Below are 24,218 nucleotides of genomic sequence, written 5' to 3' on the forward strand. Positions count from 1 at the left end.
TAGCGGTAAAGATAATAACCAATCCACATAATGAGGACATCATTATAAGGGGTATGAAATTTCCTACAACTTTACTACACAATATTTTGTGGATAAACTAATCATTAGAGAGTTACAAGCAATTGTAATCATGACTATTGGAAGGAGTGAATACGACTCGCGATCCCAAAATCAATGTGGCACAGGGGGGTTTTGTGGCTGGCACAGGGGATTAGCATCGGATTAGCACTGTGGCATTGGCTTAGTAGTGTGCGTGGCATGTTAAGAGTTAAGTACACTGGTTTCAAATTTCATGACATATCTGAAATATAATTATCTCACAATCATATATCATCATACTATGCACTTGGGCCATTCTTGGTAACATGTGTGAACGTAATGACAAATCTTGACTTTAATTAGTTATAAATAAATTTTTTAGAGAGAATTATAATTATGGTGACTTTGAAAGCCTAATTTCATTTTTAAAATCACAGGAATTTCAAAATAAAATTAAAATGTAAAAATCATGCTCCTGTGTGAGGTCACACACGTGACCCTCTTTCTTTGACCTATGACCTTGAACTCGCATATTGGAGACAGCAAAACATATTTTCAAATCATAGCTGGCTATAAGACATGTTAATGTTGCCATCGAATTACTAGATCTTTTAAAAAATTCAGAATTATAGTCTTCTTAAGTCAAGATTTGTCATAAGTTCTGTCACACAGGTGACCGAGAATGGCCCACAATGGTGTAACTTTATTCCCAATCTAAACACAGAAAAAGAGGATAGATGACATGATATACTATAAGATATACACCTCTGGAATGAAATAAATAGAATCCAAACAAATATGACATTACAAAACCAATAGAGATGATTGTGTGTTCAGCATATAACCATAATACAGTCAAATACAAGTGTACTTAGGGAGTATTGTAAGTATTTTCAAATTTCACTTGCAAAATTTACAAGTGATAGATCAATATCAGCCAAAGCACACCAATATATGACTGTAGATGCAAGAAAAGTGACCAGCAATCACTTGCAAATATACAATGGATTGAACAAATTACGATTGATATCAAGATTTAAAATGGACTTGCAAATTCTCTCAACACCACACAGAGTTGCCAACCCTTACGGAATGTTAATGAGATATGTTCTAATGTAAATTCAGTGTTTACTTCCCGACTGAATGACTGAGCAAAAAACTTTTGTTAACATGACTTGTCTCGTAAGAAAACATTTGGTTATTCACATTGTAATCTTATCTGATTAATATTCCATAACTGTTGGCATCTCTGACACCATATTAGAATGGTATGGTGGTTGCTTGCAGCTATGTAGTGGTATCAATTCCTTTAATGGTGTATATCAGAAGACTTTTGCTTCCAAGGTTAGTAGACAACACAGAATGTGATTAGAGGTTTGAAGAGGCACATTTCTTGGGATGAAGAGGGACACGTAGTCAAGCTGTTAGGCTCACAAAATTGTTGTTGTCGTTCACTGGAATTTTGAGAGAAAATGGAAGAAAAAAACCTCGGTTAATTATCATTTATTATCACCATTACCAATTGCCACACCAATTACCATAAACATTGCTAACTGAAAGTAAATTTACCAATATGGTAAATTGAAATTAGTATAGGGCTACGTTCCAGCAACAGAACAGCCTGGATTCAACATTGAATCAAATGTCCATTAGAAATTCTGAGGCATGATTTTTTTTTCTATTTTCCAAAATGTGTCATCACCTACTTAAATCACATATTTTTACATGATTAAAATTTCAATTAAATGGCCACCTCTATGATGTGGTCTGACGTGGAAAAATGACACAGCATAGCAAGACAACCAAGAACATGACCCTTTGTAGCATTAAAAAGTTTGGGGCACATTGACCCCTTTACCCCCCCCCCTCCTCCCTGGTTCCGCCACTGCTTTCCCAAAGCAAAACATTGTGCCATTGTTCAGTTAGGTTCTTAAACCCTATGGCCCGTATTCTGATAACAGGTTTAGATTAAACTAAGGTTTAAAGTTGTGGTTTAACTATGGATAGCCAATTGTTGCATAAATCACTAACAGTAGAGATATCATATATCAGCTCATTTTGCTCTCAAATCATTCATAATCGTCTAGAAGTATGAAAAGATTATATTTTCCCAATCGATGAATCCGGAAAGAGCAAAGTAAACATAAGAAACATACAACTTAATAAAATTTTTTATACTTTTGGCTTCCCATACTTAAACCACAACTTTAAACCCAAGTTTAAATCAAACCCGACTTCAGAATACAGGTCTTTGACTTCTTGAGCTGGTGAAGGTCAAAGTACCTCAGGCATACTGGTTTTAACTAGACTTCAAAACAGCTCGATACCAGAGAAACCCTTTACTCCATGTACTATTATATGCGATTCTCCACCCTAAAACCCCCCAAAGTCACCCAAGATGAATTTTGACCATACTATTTGGCTATTTGCATAAAACCTTGCCCAGTGACTTATTGTCAGTTTTGAGATGGAAGGACACATAATAATGTATGAATGCTTACCTTCTGGATCCAGTGGTAAAGCCTCTGCGACAGGTTCCGCCTGTTCATAATTCAATGAAAAATTTCAGTGACATTATTTTCATAAGAAGAGCCGTGGTGTAGTGGTTCTGACCTCTTGCCTTAAAAAAGAGGGTCATGTGTTCGAATCCCACCGCGGTCTAGCGTCCTTTGGCAAGGCGTTAATCCACACTTTGCCACTCTCAACCCAGGTGCTAAATGGGTACCCGGTAGGATGCGAAAGATATTGTATGTTTGAATTTGCCAGCGCCATAATGAGGCTGCGATGAATAAAAGGAATGCTCCGCTGGGAGTGGATATTGTGCACTTTTTGGGCCGGATTGAAATGAATCAAATGACCTGGGTAATAATATGCTGTAACGCGCTTTGAGCCATTCTGGGAAAATTGGCTATTATTATTTCATTTTCCACTTTTCAATTAAATCTCTCAATGAGAACTAGATGGATTCTCAACAGCACAATTAAAATTCATGACTTTTAGATCAGGGCCTCGTCTTACAAAGAGTTGCGATTGATCTGAACAACCTCAACTATATGGAAACTATCAATGTCATGACATTTTCTGCAGGAAATTTGAAGTATGTGTTTTTTTGTAAACAAAGACCACAACACTGAATTGTCCAGAATACGATGCATGTATGAATCTTATCTTGAACATGCATTTTAGATATTGACATTGTTGGCTTTCCATAGAATGGTTAATAGTCTCAATCACAACACCTCGTAAGACTGGACTCAGGAATTTATCACACGTCCAACTCATAAAGTGTGTTTGAATGACTGACCTCAAACTTCAAAATCTAATCAGATGGTCACTCCTATATAAATACTTCAAACAAGTTGGAAATTGATTGGTCAAATGGTTCTTTAGTTACCACGAGAATAAAACAGGACCAACAGACGGATAATCTGATGGACAACTTGGAACATAATGGCCCAAATTCACAAAGGTGGTTTTGAAAACCCACGGTTGAATCCATGGTTTATGCAGATTTCCTGTATAAATTATGCTCAATTTAGCGTGTATCGGGCGCGTGTATAAAAAATATCCAATGCTGATGCGTGCTTTTGTCACATTGCGCCACATTGATGCCAGTTACCATGGTTAGATACACTTTTATTCATGAGTCCACTGTTTGAAGAGTGGACTCATGAATAAAATAGTGTGGATAACCACGGCAACAGGTGTCCATATAGCACACTGTGACAAAAGCACGCATCAGCATTGGAAATTTTTATACACATGCCCGATGCGCGCTAAATTAAGTGTAAAGTGGTTGAACAAGATTTACTGAATTTTAGCAATGTAATATGAAAGGGGTATAAGGCGGTGACTTACGTTGTCAAAAGCTGATTGTGCTTCTGCGGGAGACACCTTGTACTTGCTAGATTCCACTGTAACATTTTGACTGTAGATAAAATCAAGATGATAAATGGCAAGTTGGTCAATTATCCGGTAGCATAAAACTGGTTATCACTTTCATTTTAAAATTTTCTGTAACAAATTTTATCAGTCAATCATATGCCATAATTTTACTTATTTCATTTTGTTGATATCTTGCTGCTGGCAGGCCACTTGTATGCAAGCAAAGACTCGTATTTGACACTTTAACCAATTACACAATGTCTAGAAAGATGCCAAACTCTCTGCCTGTGTCAAATAGAGCCAGACATAGTGGCCAATATTCTGAAGTCAGGTTTAAAGTTGTGGTTTAAGTATGGGAGGCCAAAAGTATCAAATATGTTTATTAAGTTGTAGTTTCTTGTGATTACTGTGCTCTTTCCTGATTCATCGATGGTGAAGACAATAATCTTTCTATACTTCCTAGACAATTATGAATGATTTGAGAGCCAAATGAGCTGAAACATGATATCTCTACTGTTAGTGATTTATGTAACAATTGGCTGTCCATACTTACACAACTTTAAACCTAAGTTTAAGTTAAACCCGAGTTCAGAATAAGGGGCTATAAATAGAGAATCTAGTCTCACTACTTCAGACTCTCCTTTCTGCACTATCCCCTAGGGTCTGTGCCTGCAGAACCAGTACATTATCTCAAAATATTGAGGGTAGCTCAAAAAAGCCATAGTTTAGGAAAAGGGCAATGGTGGCGATCTAATATTGTCTGAAAATAGTCTTCTATAATTCCCGTTGAGAACCCCTCCTATTCAAAATAAGGATGCTCCATATGTTTATGTAACTTATATAGTGAAATTTGATGTAAATGATTTGTATGTTGATGATTTATCAATAAAAACATAAATACAAAAAGAAAAGGATGCTCCTTATGTCACAACCCTAAAATCCAGCTTCTTTTGAGCTGTGACGGTACCGGACGATATCAAAATTTACAAATTTTGAGATATGACCTTTTATCACCTCAGTGACAATATGAATCCGGACCTTGGCTGATTCGATACTAATGCCCATTATCATGAGGTACAACAAAAAAGTTAACAAATTCATAATCTATCAATTTCAGATGATATAGCAATGGCATGGAATGTACAGAAAAGAGATCTTTCAGTGGACATTCATACTGTCATCAAGTTTGTTTCGATATAAGTAAAATAGGAGAAAGGTTTTACAAATAGCCAGCCATTTCGTGATGGAGAACAAGAGCACAAAGTTGTTCAGTAAATGGATTCCAAGTTATCACAAGTACAAGCAAGTACAAAGAATTTTTAGAAAGCAGATACAACCTCACCATCTGTGCAAGCCTTGAAAATTTGGAGGGATTTGAACATTAAAAAAAAAATTATTCTGCCCTCCAATTATATGAAAATTTATGCACATTCTAAAATTTGTTATGTTAATAATGATGCAGGTATTTCAGATATTCACAACATTATGCAAAAGCACAAGCTTTAATTATTGAAATACCCTTAAATGCACTGCATCACCACAACACACTCATAAATGTGCATGATCACTATTATAAAAAATAAAATAAAAGAAATATCTCACCAGCTTAATTTGCCAGCATCCGACTGGCCATTGATGAGACTTTCCCATTGCTTCGCCGTCTCTTGAATGATACCCATGGCAAACTCCTGCAAAAATAGTGATCATAAATGCATCTTTGGCTACTCACATTACTCAACTCACGAAAAAAATGCAAAATCATGAAAACATATCAACACAACGAGAGTGTCGCTAAGGAGAGCACAAAATACGAGTGCCTGTAACGAATTTTAGAATTTCTGAGATCTATGCTGATATCATACACACCAAATTATGAGCCTAGGTGAAGTTAAACTGAAGTTGTCGCTTTGAAAAGGACTTCAGAAGGGTAAGATGAAAACATGTCAGTGTGACCTTGACCTTTGACCATTTGACCTCAAAATCAATAGGCTTCCTGGGATCCTTGCTAGTATCACACAAACCAAATAATATGAGCCTAGGTTAAGTTAAATTGAAGTTATCGTGTTCACAAGGACTGCAAAAGTGTAAGATGAAAACATGTCACTGTGACCTTTGACATCAAAATCAATAGGCTTCCTGGGATCCATGCTAGTACCATACACACAAAATTATATGAGCCGAGGTCAAGCCAAATTGAAGTTATCACATTTACAAAGAAAAGTTAATTGACGGACAGACAGACGGACGGACGCTGAGCGTGATACCATAATATCTAGGATGGACGCATAAGAATATGTGACATATCTAGTACTAGTAATTAAGCAGAAAGAGGCCCTTCGACTCATTTCTCAGCAAGTTTTCCTTCTTTTCATTCACGATTTATTGATGCTTATCTATTTGAATTCACTGTATTTTTTTTTTTGGGGGGGAGGGGTCATAAAAAAGAATTTGCAATTTTTGAGAGATCCCCCATGATTATGTAGTATAATTCAGACAGAATAAATGTTGGAAAATGGACCCCCAATGAACGAAAATATCCATTTTATGTCCCCCATGAAAGACACCTTAGATTTCTCACCCTATTCTTTGGCTCATCGTTGAAAGCAAATTTGTTGAGGGGCTTTCCGTCTGGGACCTTGTAGATCTTGAACCAGTTCACACTAGCCTAAAACAATAGAAAACAAGAGGAGATAAATTTACTACAATACTCAAATTTCTATAAATCTATTAATGTAATCCATTAAAGGCAAGTGATGAGCCAACAAGACATCTAGAACCTTGTAGATCTTTAACTAATTACATCAGTCTAGAAGAGTGGGATGAGATTAGATTGATTTGCCAAGATTACTCAATAATACTAAATAATAGGTTCATTATTGCGGATTGAAATAATCGCTAGAGGGTATTCATTTGTCTATCTACTATCTACAATCTACTATGGTCAACAAGGAAATTCATGATCACTCTCGCAAAAAGTGTTCACTGGCTTTCTAGAAAATTCATGATCACTTTCGCAAAAAGTGTTCACTAGCTTACAAGTTCACGAGCTTTCGAGTGCCGCTGCAACTCTTTATCAAGTGATGAAAATTATCTGATATCGTACTCTATTTATACTAAACTCCAAGATTACTCAAGTTTCTAGTTTTAGGTGCTTTGAAAGATAATGGAGGAAATCGAAAAATATTGTGTACAAAACAAATGGAGAGTATACCCAAAATCAGCCATTTTGAAGCATGTTTGCCAATTTGAGGATCACCATAGAAAAACAAGACTTTTCAAACTTTCATAACTCTCTCATTTTATAACAATTTTGATGAAACATGTTTTGAATCGCTTCTCTTATTTAACTTTTTCCAATAAGATAGATTCTCTCCTTGGGTTTTGGGTTTCCTTTAACCTGCTAGTCATATTAAAAAGTGGTCTTTGGCCAGAAATGTGACTGAGATACGATTGCTCCTTGACTCAACACATAGGCTAAATTGGAACCTATCAAATTTCTTTCAAATAAAAAAAAACTTCCTGAAACGTTTTGCCCTTCATGATTAACGCACCTCCAGAAATCCAGGCATCAACCGACGAATATCATCAAGGTCTGGAAGAAAAAAATAAGCAATAAAAAGAGATAATGCTAATAAATCAAAATAATTTCAACAAGCAAAGGTTTCTAGTAGAAGTGCACACAACGACAAAGTTCTTAAGAATATACACTCATCTGTGTGTATCAAAATCATTGTTGAATAGTGATATTGAGCTGTCCAACCGATTTGATTTTTTTCTTCTTTTCTCAAATGCCTTGAATCGACTTCTATTCGAAGCACAACCAAGTAAAATCATGCTTGCAAAAATGCATGCATGTTTGTTTTTTGCAATAGGTATAGATCTATTTTTCCAAAGCACTAAATCAAACATGTTTTAAAAATCTATAGAATCCCTAAAAGAGTAAGTTGAAACGGGCATGCAAATGCCAAAGACATTGTCTCACCGTTCATCTCGTTCGCCAATGGGTCAGTCACATCAATTGCAAATATCTTCCAGTCAGTTTCACCTAAAAATAAAATATAGTGATAATTTATTTATTTATTATTATTTTTTTTGGGGGGGGAGGGGGTGAAAACGAATTACTAAAACATTGAAACAACCATCCTATCCTCAAATCTTATAATCACATTTTCACAGGGTGCTACATAAGCACTTGCCTGGGGCAAGTAAAAGTTAGAATCAGGCAAGTGTTTTGAAGTAAAGACGAAAACTACTTGCCCGAATTGGGCAAGCAAAATTCACACATAAAGCAAAATTCTCACAGTAGAATGACCAAAACTAGGGTCGGAATGATATGATATTGACCATAATTTTGGTCATGGCAAGCAAGATAAAATCACTTTGGAAAAATAAATGCAATAAAAAGGTAGATAAGCTCATGTCAAAAGAGAGAAAAAGATAAATGTTTTACAAAATTTTCTTTTGAAGAAGTAAAACTTTTTTTCGAGCATTTTTTCGGGCAAGTGAAATAGATTTTTGGGCAAGTATATTCCAACTATTAAAATATCTACTTGCCCGATTGGGCAAGCGTTTCTAAGAAGTTATGTAGCACCCTGCATTTTCATTTCAGATCCTCCACATCATAACTGCTTCATGGAATACATATAAATATGTCTAAGTAATGATTCAAAATAATGACAATTGCATTCTCGGGAATTAATTAACCAAGCTAAACAGAGGCTTCACACGAAACTTGAAATTTAAGACTCAGCTATTCCGAACCATCAACGCCACTGTTTTATTATTAAATCTGAAACAAGGCGAGTGATTTTTTTTTCGCATTTGTAATTGACCATTTACATCGAAGAAGCATTTGTAATTGACCATTTAAAGAGAAATGCCAGTAGTTGCAGTAAACACTGATTTCATGAGAAAGTCTGTAAACCAGGCTTAATTGTCAGTATATCATCGAGGATCTTGATCTGGTACATTTACATAAACTGAACTTTGTGAAATCTTGAAATCTACGCTGAAAAATGTTCACGCTGAAGATAACCAACACAGAAAGGCACACGTGGGACAGTGTATTATTATTGCTGGAATAAAGACCCGACGGAAGTGACTGAATCCGCGCTTATTTTGCTTATTTCTCAGCAATTACACAATTTCTTCCGAAAATCCTTTGGCACATATTTTTTATTCATACAAACGGACACTTGGGTGGTCATTATATTAGATTCTGTAAAATGTCATTTTGAGATCGTTACCAATACTGGAATTTATCTTTAAATGAAACTTGAAATAACAAAAATGAAAGAAACAGGAAACATCAATTACCTTCATCAATCATAGCAAGCGTTCCGAGAACTTTCACCTGAATTACACTTCCTCTCTTCGCTACCTGCGAGGTAAGGAAACAAATAGAAAAGTAAAAATAAGTCGCCCAAATCCAACAGCATATAGGTTGCATTTATTACGCAGCCAAAGAGGTTACCCAAAATTACACATTGTTTGAATGTTTAACCCAATATTATCTAGGCTATTTCAGACCATGATTTTACTGGGGTGGGGGAGGTGAGAAAGGCATTATGTTTTCTGTCTGTTTGAACTTTGCAACATTGAATTATTGTCCGAAGAATAAAGTCACACAATACACAAAGTCGATTTAACTTTCATGAAGGTAGGTGCATTTGTCAATCAAACTTAACTGGACATTCCCTGATTTAGTCATAGTCGCTTCCCATTACCCACGGCTCTAACTCACATTGGCTCATGTGGCGTATACTTTGGTCACATTTGTTCTACGATGAGTCGAAAACAGCCGTTCGAACATTTTTTGTACCAGCTAAATATAGGTGGTTTGAATAAAAATGAATAAAACGGCTGTTTTTGACTCGCCGTAGAGCAAATGTGACCGAGACCTATAAGTCCAGCCACCCGACATTATGTAAACTGGTAGAGTAACGGTCCGAACAGAGGCAAAGATGAGCCGATATGATTAATAGTTTCTTGAGTCTGGTCATGTAAACAGACATAAAAATCATGCAAGCTATATAAACTACATGTAAAACCATTTTTCTCGGTGAGTAACCTTTTACCTTCATTCAGTTCAAGGGGATTTGGTCTTGATTCATTTTCAGGCCGAGTCTGGCTCAGACCTATCATCATGGATATACGGCACCCCCAGACTCGTGTCTTCCTTACCAAGGAAAAATTGTGGTAATACATGTAGGCCGCTACTTATGGTATACAAATAGCGAATAGGCATGAGTGCAATGGTGCAAGATTTTGCACGAGGTGAAATAAAGACGCTCTATTCAACGAGGTGTTAGCCAAGTTGAATAGAGCGTCTCTTTCTTTCACCGAATGCGAAATCTGGCACATTGCACGAATAAGAATATTCGCTATTTGTGTTGTACAACGCCTCAGAATTTAGCGAAAATATAAAAAAAAAAGTTTTCTCTGCAGTAATCTATGAAAAGGGAGCAAAAAAAAATGAAACTGAGCTTGGCTGCATTGCGCATTTAGCCAGCAGGCTTATACGCGTATTACACCTTCATTTTACTGAGCGCAATGAATTAAGTCGTATTGTGACGTCACCCCATAAAGCCGTGCAACGGTACATTTTGGATGGTACGTCTTGTGTGCAACGGTACGAATGTTTGATATTCAGCCACTCATTTGCTCGCGTACAACAAGCTCAGTAGGCATTGTACAATATTCACTATTCAATGAAAAGTGGCAGTACAGAAAGATATTGATTCTTACCTTCCTCCCGATTTCACAGACATCCAGAGGATCGTTGTCTCCTTTGCAATTTGTACTAGCATCTTCATGATTAGGATCCTCCCATGTCTGGAAATAAAAAGAGGGGAAAGGTCAAACGGGGTCAAGATAGGTCATGAGGTAAAGAAAGGTCATGAGAGCTCAAGGGGGATCATAAAAGGTCAATAAGGGTGGATATCCAAGGGGGGATGCGTCCCCCTACCCGAAATATTAGGGGGACACAATATCAAATATCCCCCTACTATTTTTGGTATTCTATGATGGAAAGAAATACATCATTCACAATCAAAATAAAACATGTATTTTGGACAAGATGATCTTACTTTTTTGGGTGATAACCCTTGTTTTTTTTTGCTTGTCACATTTATTTGGGTTGAAATAACCTTACATTTGGGGTGATAACCTTTCTATTTTTTTTTGCTTGTCAAATATTTTTAGCCCCTGGTCCCCCTACCTTTGGGGAGAAAAGGTCATGGAATTTGGTCTCTGTATCCACAAGCCATCATAACCAAACCATAGTTTGTTTCCTCAGCACTTCTCATGAATTTAGTTCCATCAAAGTGTATGAAGACCTCGTAGAGGTGAAGTGTTTTAAGTGATTTTGTGTTCAATTCTTTAAGATCATTGCCACAGTGAAAAAAATAAATCCTGTGAATACGAGGATTTCATAAAAAAAGGAATGATTTATACAAGAAAATGTTGGCCAGTATGGTATGTCATTTCAAATCATTCATTTATTTAATAATTCAAATAAATGTATCATGTGTTATAAGGAGGGAAGTATTAAGATTGCACAAATATTTCATCAAATCTGAAAATAACACAAAAATATAAAAACAAATGAAATATTAGTTTTTCATGTTTTTAACAAAAACTGATAAAATTGTTCCTGCTGTTGCATGTCTGCGGTCTATATTATGGTTGTCCCACTTTATATGTTCGTCATTTTGCCTCCGACGAAGATTCTGCTAGGATCGAAAGCTTAGGCCCCTTTTGACTCTCTAAAATTGTTCAGAATGAGCTAAAGGTGTTTGTTACTTGAGGGAAGGCGCCATAGTTCCAGATGTAACCGTGGTGAGGGAAGCAGTTCCTGACATATCGTAACTTGCCCTTCTTGACGTCCTGCTTGATGGGGTTCATGGGAGCTGAAGTGTCGATCTTAATGTAAAAAAAAATAATAAGTATGATGTTAATATTGAGATCAATCGATACACTAGCGTACCAAAGGGGGGGGGGGAGACTGCTCCCCCCTGACAAGTCACAACTGATCCATTTGTAATGTAAAATGCAATGAAAACATATGTGTGCCCCCTCTTTTGAACCTAAATACCTGCTTCGTTTAATTTTTGGTGTTGAAGACCTTCTTCTTTTTGCTTGTCAAACTTTTCTGAGGACGAAATCTCCTCCAAAAAATTTGCCCCCCCCCCCTTGGAAAATCCTAGGTACGCCACTGCATCAATATATTAACAATATGGTGGTTGTGATGGAGAAGGAGGAAAAGGAAATATGATGGCGATAATGATGGTGAAGATAATGGTTGTAAGTTCATAAAATGAATAATATTAATAATAGTGAACACAAACAAAACTTAAGGTAGGTATTAAAGATATGAATGATGCTTATAATAAATAGGATTTGTATAGCGCACGCATCCACCTTGCTATGTGCTCAAGGCGCTCCTATATTACCCCGGCTAAGCTAGTCTACCGTTTCTGGTGCGCACAGCTTTTTGAGGAATTTCTTCTTGCCGATACCCATTTATCTCACCTGGGTCGAGTGCAGCACAGTGTGGATGAATTTCTTGCTGAAGGAAAACATGCTATGGCTAGGATTCTAACCCACGACCCTCTGTTTGAAAGGCGAGAGTCAGGCCCACTAGACCATGATAGAAATGATAAAATTAATGGTTGCAATGACAACCATTATGACGATGATGTAAAAAATATTGTTGTCATGATGATTGTCAATGATGACATGTGATGACCTTTTTTTAAAATAATTTGAAAGGAGTAACAAAAACAAAGCTGGCAACATTAAAAAAATGACATGAATCTGAGTGGAGAGTGGAATTTAAATTCAAGCTCTATAAATCAGTTAATTCATGTTTGGATGTAGAAAAAAATTCACTGCAAGGAGAATCACATAGTCATGCTGAAAATAATGAAATTTGATATGATGTATCCACGTATCCCACTGAAAGCCAGCACAAATCTCATGTCCAGGAATTGTGCAGGTAGGAAAAGGTGTGGGTGGGATCCATAAACTGAACTTATCAAGAAAGGGTACATGTAGCGCATCGCCATGTGCTTCACATTTTCTTAAATAGGAATGAAACCTTTGGAACAAGTCGGCTTGTGTCGAAACAGAAAAATCAAAGAATAAGAACAAAGAAAGTTTGAGAAAAATTGGACAAATAATGAGAAAGTTATGAGCATTTGAAATTTTGAATATTGCAATCAGTAATGCTATGGAGATCCTCACATTGGCTATGCCAAAAATATAAGTGATGTCACTTGTGAACAACTCTCCTCATATATTTCACTGAAACTGCCTCTTTAATCACATCTATCGGTAGATCATGTGTTCTTTCTATAGGAGGGCATGTAATACAGATTTTCAAAGAATACATCATGGATAAAGAGTTTGTATCACCATAAAGAAAAAGCAGAGAGACATTTTTTGGTATTTTATAGTCTATCAAAGGAAAAGTTGTTCACATGTGACATCACACATCCTTGTCGAATTGCCAATGGGAAGATCTCCATAGCATTAGTGATTGCAATATTCAAATGCTCATAACTTTCTGATTATTTGTCTGATTTTTCTCAAACTTTCTTTGTTCTTATTCTTTGATTTTTCTGTTTCGACAGAAGCCTACTTGTTTCAAAGGTTTCATTCCCCTTTAAAGACTGCTTAACAAATTGTGTAGCAGATCTTTTTACATAGGACTGTAAAGAACCTTATAGTTGAGAGATTTATCTTCTGACCAAATATGCTAATCAAATTTGGTAAGCAAAATAGTTCCCTTTGTTGAGAAATCATGTTGAACATCATACCTGATTAGATAAATTGTTTGCAAGCACACATCCCTGGTTTGTTTAAACATGTGTACTAGTATAAAGTGGTCTGCATTTTTAGACTACAAGAGCTGAATGTGAGTTTTGTACCCGTGACTTCTCCACACCAGTTGAAATGTGTAAAGGACTCATTTCTTGATTTACGTGTTAATTTGTGTCTGTGTACCTGCAAACTCTGTGTTAAGCAGGACTGCTAACCTTTAAAAGTATTAATCGAGCAGCTCAAAGCTCATAATTTTGAGATGTCATAATTTCATACGCGCCATGTAGTACTATAAATTTCTTAGAAGAGGTGATACTAGTATGTAAATTGGGTTCCAAAAGAATCTGATAAAACTTTACGAGGACACTGCACAAATTCCACTGAGTCATAATGAACAATAATTTGTTTAAACACTTCTCATTGGTTTTTCTTTGCCATTTTGTGACTTTGGATTCTGAAACAAACTGATGTGAGGGGCTATAGCACCTCTGTGATTGAACCAATCTCTTCATCATTGACATACCGTAATAGTAAAGATAATTGAAGCTAGCCTGTGTAAAATATTGTGCATTTTGACTATCAAAGTGGAATATGTACATGTTCAGTGCCCTGGAAACTAGAACAGATGCACAATGTAAACAAGTGGAATGCCTCTGGCCGTCTCACCTGCATCACGCGGTTCAATATAGCAGCAGTGCTGACTTTGAATACTACTCTAACTCGCACAAGATGTTCAGTGATACATGGTTACTCTTATGTCCACTTTTTATGAACTAGACCAATAAACTTACAGAGATATGATGGTTATTCAACAAAAAACCCCAACATGGCCAAAGTTCATTGACCTTACATGACCTTTGACCTTGATCATGTGACCTGAAACTCGCACAGGATGTTCAGTGATACTTGATTACTCTTATGTACAAGTTTCATGAATCAGATCCATAAACTTTCAGTTTTGATGGTAATTCAACTGATACACCCACTTCGGCCAAAGTTCATTGACCTTTGACCTTGGTCATGTGACCTGAAACGCGCACAGGATGTTCAGTGATATTTGATTACTCATATGTCCAAGTTTAATGAACTAGACTAATAAACTTTCAAAGTTATGATGGTAATTCAACAGATACCCCCGATTTGGCCAAAGTTCATTGACCCTAAATGACCTTTGACCTTAATCATGAGACCTGAAACTTGCACAAAATATTCAGTGATGCTTGATTACTATTATGTTCAAGTTTCATGAATCAGATCCATAAACTTTCAAAGTTATGATGGGAATTCAACAGATATCCCCAATTCGGCCAAAGTTCATTGACCCTAAATGACCTTTGACCTTGGTCATGTGATGCGAAACTCATGCAGGATGTTCAGTGATACTTGATTAACCTTATGGCCAAGTTTCATGAACTAGGTCCATATACTTTCTAAGTTATGATGTCATTTCAAAAACTTAACCTCAGGTTAAGATTTGATGTTGACGCCGCCGCCGCCGCCGCCGTCGCCGTCGGAAAAGCGGCGCCTATAGTCTCACTCTGCTTCGCAGGTGAGACAAAAACTGATGGTTGTCAGGTATATTCATCCAGGATGCTACATGTACATTACTTTTGTGAAGCACTAGCTTGCCTCGTCAGGCAAGTAAATTGTACAACTGCGCAATTTATTACAATGAGTTCATTAAATGCATACATATCTCTTCTACTTCAATAGCAAAAATATAAAGTCAAAAGCATAATGGCATAATTTGGCATGAAAATCATAAAAATTAGGACATTTTTTTTAATAGTTGGCTTGTCTGGAAACCGGTAAACACATGATCTTTGCATACACTGTTATGACCCATCACCCATCCTGTAATTTTTTTTGAGGGGGGTGAAAATCCATGGCCTTGGATGCTCCCCCATAAACCTCAAAGTCACTCTGTGCCCTATCACAGAAAAGAGAAATTGCCCTGGAAATGTAGAAGCTTGGGGCCTGAAATTGTCACAAAATAAAGAATACTTGGAAATCTAAAAGGATGAATAATACCTGGGCACCACCTTACAAAGAGTTGTGATTGATCCAATCAACCACGACTAGGAATTCCAGCAAAATCAACATCAACAATGCATGTTTAATCAAAATATCTTCTAGCTATATAATTCAATGTGACCATCTTTATTTAAAGGACACTGTGCAAATTTCCTACAGAAAAAAATATGACGCTGATGGATTTACGTACAATTTGAGGTGGATCGGATCAATCACAACTCTTTGTATTAAAGACATTGATCAGGGCTCCGTAACACAAAGATTAGCTATCAATTGCTATATTAACCGACCAATCAAGATCAACATTACACACGCATTTGATGCAAAATACTGACCAGGAACCAATCAGAAGTGTTCTCTCATACTTGCTTTTCATCGCTAAGCTTTGTGTTACGGAGCCAAGGTGTGACTTAATCAGATTTGTTCCAACTTACCTCCATCTTGGCATTGGTCCATCGTGGTACCTCAACAACCATGTTCAATATCTGCTTCTGTAAATTACAATTAGAAGAATAGGGAATCACTGATATCTTTTGTTAATATACTGAATAAATAAAACAAGAAACTTACTTTAACTTGTACGTCATAATTAGTGCTTAAGTTTTTAATGTCTCAGAAAATATTTTGGCATGCATATTTTTCAAATTTTATTTTTCCAGATTCAGCTTATCAGTTATTTTCATGATGCTTTCCTCTGTTGTAACTATGCCCATAAAGAAATCCATGGTGTCAATAAAATTTCAGTCTACCAACAAATTCTGAGTAGATAATTGCATCTTACAATTAATTCAGTGGCTCTGTTTCGTTTTCCATCACTTGGGGATTTTTTTTTTTTGGGGGTGACATTGCTTTTAGATCCAATTACTGTTTTGCCTTGTGATTTGAGGAATAGGGTTCAATTTTAAGGTCTATGATTTGATCATGCTGTTAAATATCCCACATAATTATTAGAAAAAGAAACCACTTATTCTAATAAATGTGATACATGTACTTGTACATTGTAAAATTTGGAGTATCGATAAATCTTTATGAATAGCAGTAATAAAAATTTGACTATCTTTGGCAGAGCTTTCCATGTTTGAACCATTCATAACATCAATATACCATTTGATTACTCCAACAAACATTAATCTTGATAATTTATGTGTTAATGAATACTTGAGCTTTGCTTTAACAAATAGTAATTACTGCCCTATATGTGCACTCTAGAAATTTAATGACTACTGATAAATTTCAAAGGTCAAGTCCATCCCAGAAGAATGTTGATTTGAATCAATAGAGAAAAATTCAACCAGCAAAATGTTAAGAATTTCATGAAAATCGAATGTGAAATAAGAAAGTTGTGACATTTTAAAGTTTTGCTATTTTTTCACAAAATAGTTATATACAAATTCAATGACATGCAAAATGAAAGTCGATGATGTCACTCATTATTTATGTTCTTTAGTGTTTGAATTATACAATATTTCAATTTTAAGATACCACTTTTACAATAAGGACTAACTTGACTGAACCATACAATGTTCAAACCATAGAAATTCTTCATGTTCATGGAGTAATAAATCTGTCTTTCACATGACAATGAGAGGAAAATTTGAATAATTCATATTTCATATAAAAAAATACAAAAGAAATAGTGAGTGAATGATGTCATCAGTCCCCTCATTTGCAAACATACCAGGATACATGTGCATATTACTGTTTGTGAAATTAAGCAAAATCTTAAAATGTCGTAACTTTCTTATTTTACATCCGATTTTGATGAAATTGTCAGCGTTATGCTTGTTGGATTTTTCTCTTTTTATTCAAATCAACTTTTTGTTGGGGGTGGACTTGTCCTTTAATCTTGAACATATCGGAGAACTAAGAACTCACTAGAATTCCATTAAGCAAATATTCAGCAAAAGCTATATTGACTACAATTGCCCATCCAACCTTATAAGATAGTTATACACATAGTAAGGCTTATATTAAAACAATTGTGAAGACACATTTTTTTTCATTGTAACAGCAAGTTTGATTGATGTTAACCTTCTGTTTTTTATTAAATATGAAGAATTCCAAGAGTACAATTATTGTAAATATCACAGAATCAATATTTTTTTTTACAAAAAATTGTGGGGAAATAGATGGGCATGATGCAAGAAAGAGAACCACAAAAAATATATAAATTTATGATGATTTAAACAAAGAACACAAAAAAAGGTCATCATACAAATTTTAAAAAATGAGAGAAAAAAAATGAATTATCTTACATCTTTATCAGCATATAGTGGAATGTCATGGAATGGCGAAATCACTTGACCATCGCTGTTCCCTGAAAATACAGACAAAATGAAAACCCAAGATCTCAATAGGTATCTAGACTGAAGTGTAGAGGGTGGAAATAAGAGTCCACATTTATGATTGATACTTTTATAGGAGTGGGCTATACATGGGTCAAAAATACTTTTATTTGTAATTTCAATATGACATCAGGTTTTTTTATTCCTTGTTATGTATCTCAACATGAAATGAGAATATTTTTTGTCTTGGGTCCGAAAAAAGTGTGCCAGTCCAAAATCCAAAATGGCTGCCAAAACCCCCCAAAATCAGTTTTGGCCACTTCCTTATTTAGTGGTCAATGTCTCTGGTTTTAGTGTCTATTCATAATCATATGTTTTTTTGAGGGGCAGAGAATTTGTTTTTCCTATAATTAGTACTTTTAAACCATTATTTGTAGTTAAAATGTAATTATACCTAAATTTTCCCATTTTTGTAGCCTTTTCATTTTATGTCATTGTGATTTTTCCATACTATTCAAAGAGAAATTCCAGTAGTTGCAGTTAACACTGATTTCATGAGAATGTCTGTAAAACAAGGCTTAATTGCCAGTATATCATCGAGGATCTAGATCTGGTACAGTTACATTAACTGGACTTTGAGAAATCTTGAAATCTACGCTGAAAAATGTTCACACCGAAAATCCCCAACACAGATAAGCGCATGTGGGACAATGTATAATTATTGCTTAGGGCGTCGGGCCTGACGCCCTACCCGAATCCCATGCTTATTTGCTGATTTCTCAGCAATTACACAATTTGTTCCAGAATCCTTTGGCACATGCGTTTTATTTATACAAACAGACACTTTAGTGGTCATTTCATTGGATTCTGTATGAACTCATTTTGATATCGTTACCAAAACTAGCATTTACCTTTAAGGCAACATATTTCGGATTTAAATAAGCGAAGAAATGTTAATGTTTTATACTTTAACAGAAAACATTTTGTTCAAATTTTGAAATGAACCAAATTTTGATTGTACCGTCAAGTAAAAAGTTATTATGCGCCGACGACTTGAATGGAGACTGTTATATTAGATAGGAAAAATTCATATTTGGATTGATGTTTGCATGATGATCACTGCAGTATTGAATCTTCAGAGATTCCTGGCTGAGATTTGGAGGTAAGCGTTAAAAAATCATTTCGTAATTTCGAATAGGGTCTATATTTGAAAATCAATAGATTGAAAGTAGTTTAGTGAATTAATGTAGGTTTTGCCGTGTTTCATTCCCTCACATTCATGTGATGAATGAAAACGTCAAGTTCCTCTTCAAATCACATGCGTTGTGCGAGGTAAGTATAGCTAACCCACTCATTTAATGAACAAGGTTATTTGTTCTCAGTTACATCTCCAGGAGTCTATGTGTGGCAAAATAAGTTTGGCTTATTTTCTCATTTTGGTTGTGACAAATGCTTGATTTTTTTTTTAAACTGTCAGTTTCCACTACAGCTTTTTATCGTATAATTTGGCTCTTAAGTATATCTGAACTTTAAATTATTTTTTCTTAATTAAAAATAGAGATTGAAAAATGAAAATTTTCTTGCCATATTTATTACTTTCCACCAATAGTACACAAAAATATGCCCAAAATTCAAGGTTTTTTTAGCGCTCTGGGGCCCGTTTCTCAACACAGTCATAAGTCTAACTTCTTGACTAAATCGGAGATAGTGAGCTACTTGTCCGCTAACCGTTTCACGAAGCCCTCTTTACCAAGATCGGGTACAACAACCTCACTAAATATTTATGACACCTCCGAACCTGTCATAACTTCTTTCTTAATGAGATATGGCATCACGTGGGTAGACTATGACATGCAAAAGTGCCTAGAAATTTTGCAATTATAATCTTACGTAATCAATCATAGAGGTTGAAATTACATCACAAAAACAAGTTGGTTAATGCATGCAATGATAATTGTCATACAATGAAACTATGAAAACTGTTGGTAATATACTCCACAAAACCATTCACTTTGAAATAGTAAAATAATTTATTTGATAAAGATTCTACCACGTCAGGCCATCCATAAATGGTCTCGTATTTGTCGTTTTCAGACCCCTACTAACATTTTGATAAATTCTATCTCTAATCTATGCATAGAATTTGTCAAATAGTAAGTTTCAGTATCTAAGATTTAAAAGAAAATTGTTAAACTATATTCTGATGATGTTTGGAATCGTAAAATACCGTATAATTATCATCATTTTACAACGAAAACCATTATGGTTTTACTTTCGTAAACTATTAAAATTGGATATCCCGGGGGTACCCATCTCAACGTCCACATGTGATTTTTTAGTCACGAGATCAATTATTCATAATTCCATTTTCTCAGCAATTGAATGCTCAAGTCTTCATGGTCTAAGTATGTATGGTGCATAATATACCTGTGCTTTTATTCTTAAAAGATGAAATTCCCAATTCATCACAATATTTGCAATTTTGTTATAATTTTTCTTTTTGAAAATTATGCTATTTTGTGACTAAGGCTACGTCTCGTCTGCTCCTTTTACCGATAATATTCGATATCAAGGTATTTTAGTTAGGAAGCCTTTCGAGAAACGGGTTTAGTAAGATTGGAACTAACTTCGTGGTTGGTGGATAAAGATATGACTAACTTGTCCAGGTGTTGAGAAACGGGCCCCTGGACATCTGGTGAATACAAAAACTATTCCCAAGCTAGCCTAAGTTACTAATGAAAAATAAATTGCAACTATATGGAAATTAGGAATTTTTGTCACAAAAATGATATTTAATAATTTTTTTAAGTGTGTGCTCTGCCTGTAGTCTCACACAGGCAGGGCGGTTAGATGGTTGCAGTGCATGTGTGAAACAGTGTGAGTGGCACTTGTTCACTGCTACCATCTGGCCTGTGGAGAATCTACAGGTAGGACTATGGTATGCCAATGCTGTATAAAGCACACACTCTAAAAAATATCACTTTTGTGACCCAAATTACTAATTTTCATACAGTTTTAATTTATTTATCATTAGTAATGTGGGAATAATTTTTGTATTCACCAGAGCGCTCAAAAACTTGAATTTTGGGCATATTTTTGTGTATGCCCTCTATTGGGCCAAGTAAAATAAGAAAGTAGTTGATCGTCCTCGCGCGCATCACTTTTGGCCGCCGCATGAAAATTTTTGCTATTTACTATTTTCTAAAAAAAAAAAAAAAAAAAAAAAAAAAAAATTGTGTTGTTTCTCGTCCTCGCCATCTTCCCTTTTTAATTGCAGCATCAATTTTCTTGTTATTAACTATTTTTATGGCTGCTGAATAACGAAAAAATTCACAAGATTACTGTGGGATCTCTCTCGCAACTTCAAAAACAATTGCAAAGTCCAATATCGCCGTAATTGCAAGAAAGAAAAAAATTCTGATTCGTTTTTTTATTGGATTTTGAAGATACCATCATAAATTAGCGAGGAAATAAAGTTTGCAAACTCGGAAAAGATCGCGGATTTCTTCATTTTTAGTGCATTTTCGGGGACCCCGCTTACTGAATCTGAACTAATCCGTCGCATGCTCTTGAAATATGGCGCAGATAAATCAATTCTAATGACGTAATTTGTATTTCAGCGGGTTTTTTTGGTGAGTGATAGCGCCTGTACTTAGATGTGTGTTACGGTGATTGTGTGCTTGTGACTCTGTTGGGAGAACTGCATGTGTGCTAGGATGATGTGATTGACTGTGCTGGCGTGACATGTGAATTTGTGAAATGCATTGAATTTTCTGGCGAGTTTTCTAATGTCAGGAGGCAATGCATCGAATATTCAATGAGGGATTTAATATTCAATATCAATTTTAAAAATGAATAAAAATTGAGCAGTAGTATTAAACATTATGTAAACGAACAAGCACCCGAAAACTGCGATGCGAAACCATACCCAGAGCTAAAAATGAGATTGGCTCTGGAAAATTGAACAAGACTCCATGACAATAAAAAAGACCCCCCATGCATTTTTTTTTACCCTTACATAAATTAAAATGTTTAAATTATTCACTTGACATGAACATTCTGTTTGACAACAATACAGTACCAGTATACATCAGTAATAATACATCAATAGATTTTATTTTCCATAGATTTCCAATCAATCGTAGATATTTATACATATATAATATGTATATATATATTTCTAATCATTTATTATTACTATTGAGCATACATCGATCACATAATTCGAGCTTGACATGGCCTGACAATCATTTGAATAAAAAATAGCAAAAAAATAGTAAATAGTAAGGACCTCCCTCATCACTGATGTCAAAATTCAGACCGAGAAAATGCCTCCGTGTTCTTAAAAAAAATAGTAAGATAGCAAATAGCAAGGACCTCCCTCATCACCGCTCTCAAAAAACCCGGACGATCAACTACTATCTTTTTTTACTTGGCCTTGGTGGAAAGTAATATGGCAAGAAAATTTTCATTTTTTGATCTCTATTTTTTAATTAAGAAAAAATGATATAAAGAATCAAATTTAAATGAGAGCCAAGCAGTATGAATTAACAGGTCTAATGCCAATGGAAACTGTCAGTGTAAAAAAATCAAGCATTTGCCCCAAAGAAAAAGAGAAAATAAGCCAAACGTTGCCACCCTTATTTTGCCACACATGGAGATATAACTGAGAACAAGGTTATATTATAACCTTGTTCATTGAATGAGTGGTGAGTGGGTACGTATATAACCCACCAGGACCACGACCAGGGAGCTCCAGGCTCCGGCCCGCGAAGCCGGAGCTCCCTGGGCCTGGGTTAGGTACCGGCACGGTACTTACTGAAGAACAGACGGTAGTCGAGCGAATTGGGTGCACCTCTGGGTTCAACTGAATAAGCCATCGCTAAAATTCGACAGTCACTGAACTGAAGTTTTGACAAACCAATTCCAGGTCGATAATGGCGAGTAACAGAGATCTTGGAATAAGTTCTCTGGGAAAAAGCAGCCGAGAGGACACGACGGAAGATCGGGGTCAACATGTGGACAGATTTACACGCATGCGCTGATATTAATTAATGGTATCCTTGCAGATAAAAACGATGATTGACAATCTTAATTGTGATAATTATATTTCTGTTCAAAGTACAACTGTGCAGTTCTTCCACATGTATCCGTTGGCAGCATGTACAGATTTGCGATCCAAGTTCAAAGTCCAAAGGCTAACGTTGCGTTCATAAGAAGTACTACCGGTGTTTTTTTTTCTTCAATCGATATATCTGCTTGCCATCGCTCATAACAAAAAAAAATCATGGGGACACGCCCCCTACTGCGATGATGTCAGGGGCCACGGAACGGTTTTTTAAAGGGGGGGGGGGCTGACCATAAAAAAATCACAATCATATGGTTATTTTTTCCGTTTTGTATACGGTTTTGGGGAAAAGTGGGGCCCCGCCCCCCCCCTGCGTCCGCGGCCCCCAGCTGGATATGATTATTTTCAGTGATATTGATACACGTGGCATCATGCCAATAAATGATCACCATCCCGCAAAAAATACAAAGAGAAATACCATATTTTTCCTTCAAATCAGTTGCTAGGAGCCGATGCGAGTTTTGAACAGGGGTATCCGATCGATCGAGTACTGAGCATGCTCATAAATGGACTTTCAAAATGGACCCTTATAAGTACTCATCATCATGATTGACCATACATGTGTAATTCATTCTTTATGCAGTGCTTTCCACTTCTGTGATTTCATATGGTACAATATTTTATTTTAATTTGTAAAAAGTTTGTATATACTTTTCGATTGCAGTAGACCCTATAACAATTAAAATGCATTTCCTTTTTATGACACTGAGTGCATGTGAACAGACAATACCGAAACGATATTTGATTATGTTTCCTTTCGTATTATTATATGTTTGTATAAATGCTATCATGCCTAAGTAAACTTGTCGCAATTCGGCTATGCCTCAATGATGTTTAATCAATAAACCAGTTATCTATCTATCTATCTTTCTTTCTATCTTTCTATCTATCTATCTATCTATCTCTATCTATCTATCTATCTATCTATCTATCTATCTATCTATCTATCTGGGGTGTGAGTGGGTGTGAGGGTGTGTGTGTGTTTATCATGATATGCCATCCTTATAAATTATGATAAAATA

The 24,218-nt window shown here is 35.7% G+C and overlaps 1 protein-coding gene across 1 annotated transcript; it reads right to left on the reverse strand.

Annotated features, from left to right (window-relative positions):
• Positions 1 to 1,141: 1,141 nt before the first annotated feature.
• On the reverse strand, positions 1,142 to 23,206 carry LOC121431796 (inorganic pyrophosphatase-like). The gene is made up of 13 exons (XM_041629500.1): positions 22,888 to 23,206; positions 18,039 to 18,100; positions 16,218 to 16,274; positions 11,728 to 11,847; positions 10,672 to 10,758; positions 9,241 to 9,304; positions 7,907 to 7,969; positions 7,476 to 7,516; positions 6,503 to 6,589; positions 5,527 to 5,612; positions 3,898 to 3,967; positions 2,541 to 2,580; positions 1,142 to 1,493 (listed from the first exon to the last, which is right to left on the reverse strand). Exons 1-13 carry the CDS (start codon positions 23,084 to 23,086, stop codon positions 1,456 to 1,458), a joined length of 1,014 nt encoding a protein of 337 aa, XP_041485434.1. The 5' UTR covers positions 23,087 to 23,206; the 3' UTR covers positions 1,142 to 1,455.
• Positions 23,207 to 24,218: the final 1,012 nt, after the last annotated feature.

The sequence above is a fragment of the Lytechinus variegatus genome, chromosome 18, assembly GCF_018143015.1.
Source record: "Lytechinus variegatus isolate NC3 chromosome 18, Lvar_3.0, whole genome shotgun sequence".
Lineage (NCBI taxonomy): Eukaryota > Metazoa > Echinodermata > Echinoidea > Temnopleuroida > Toxopneustidae > Lytechinus > Lytechinus variegatus.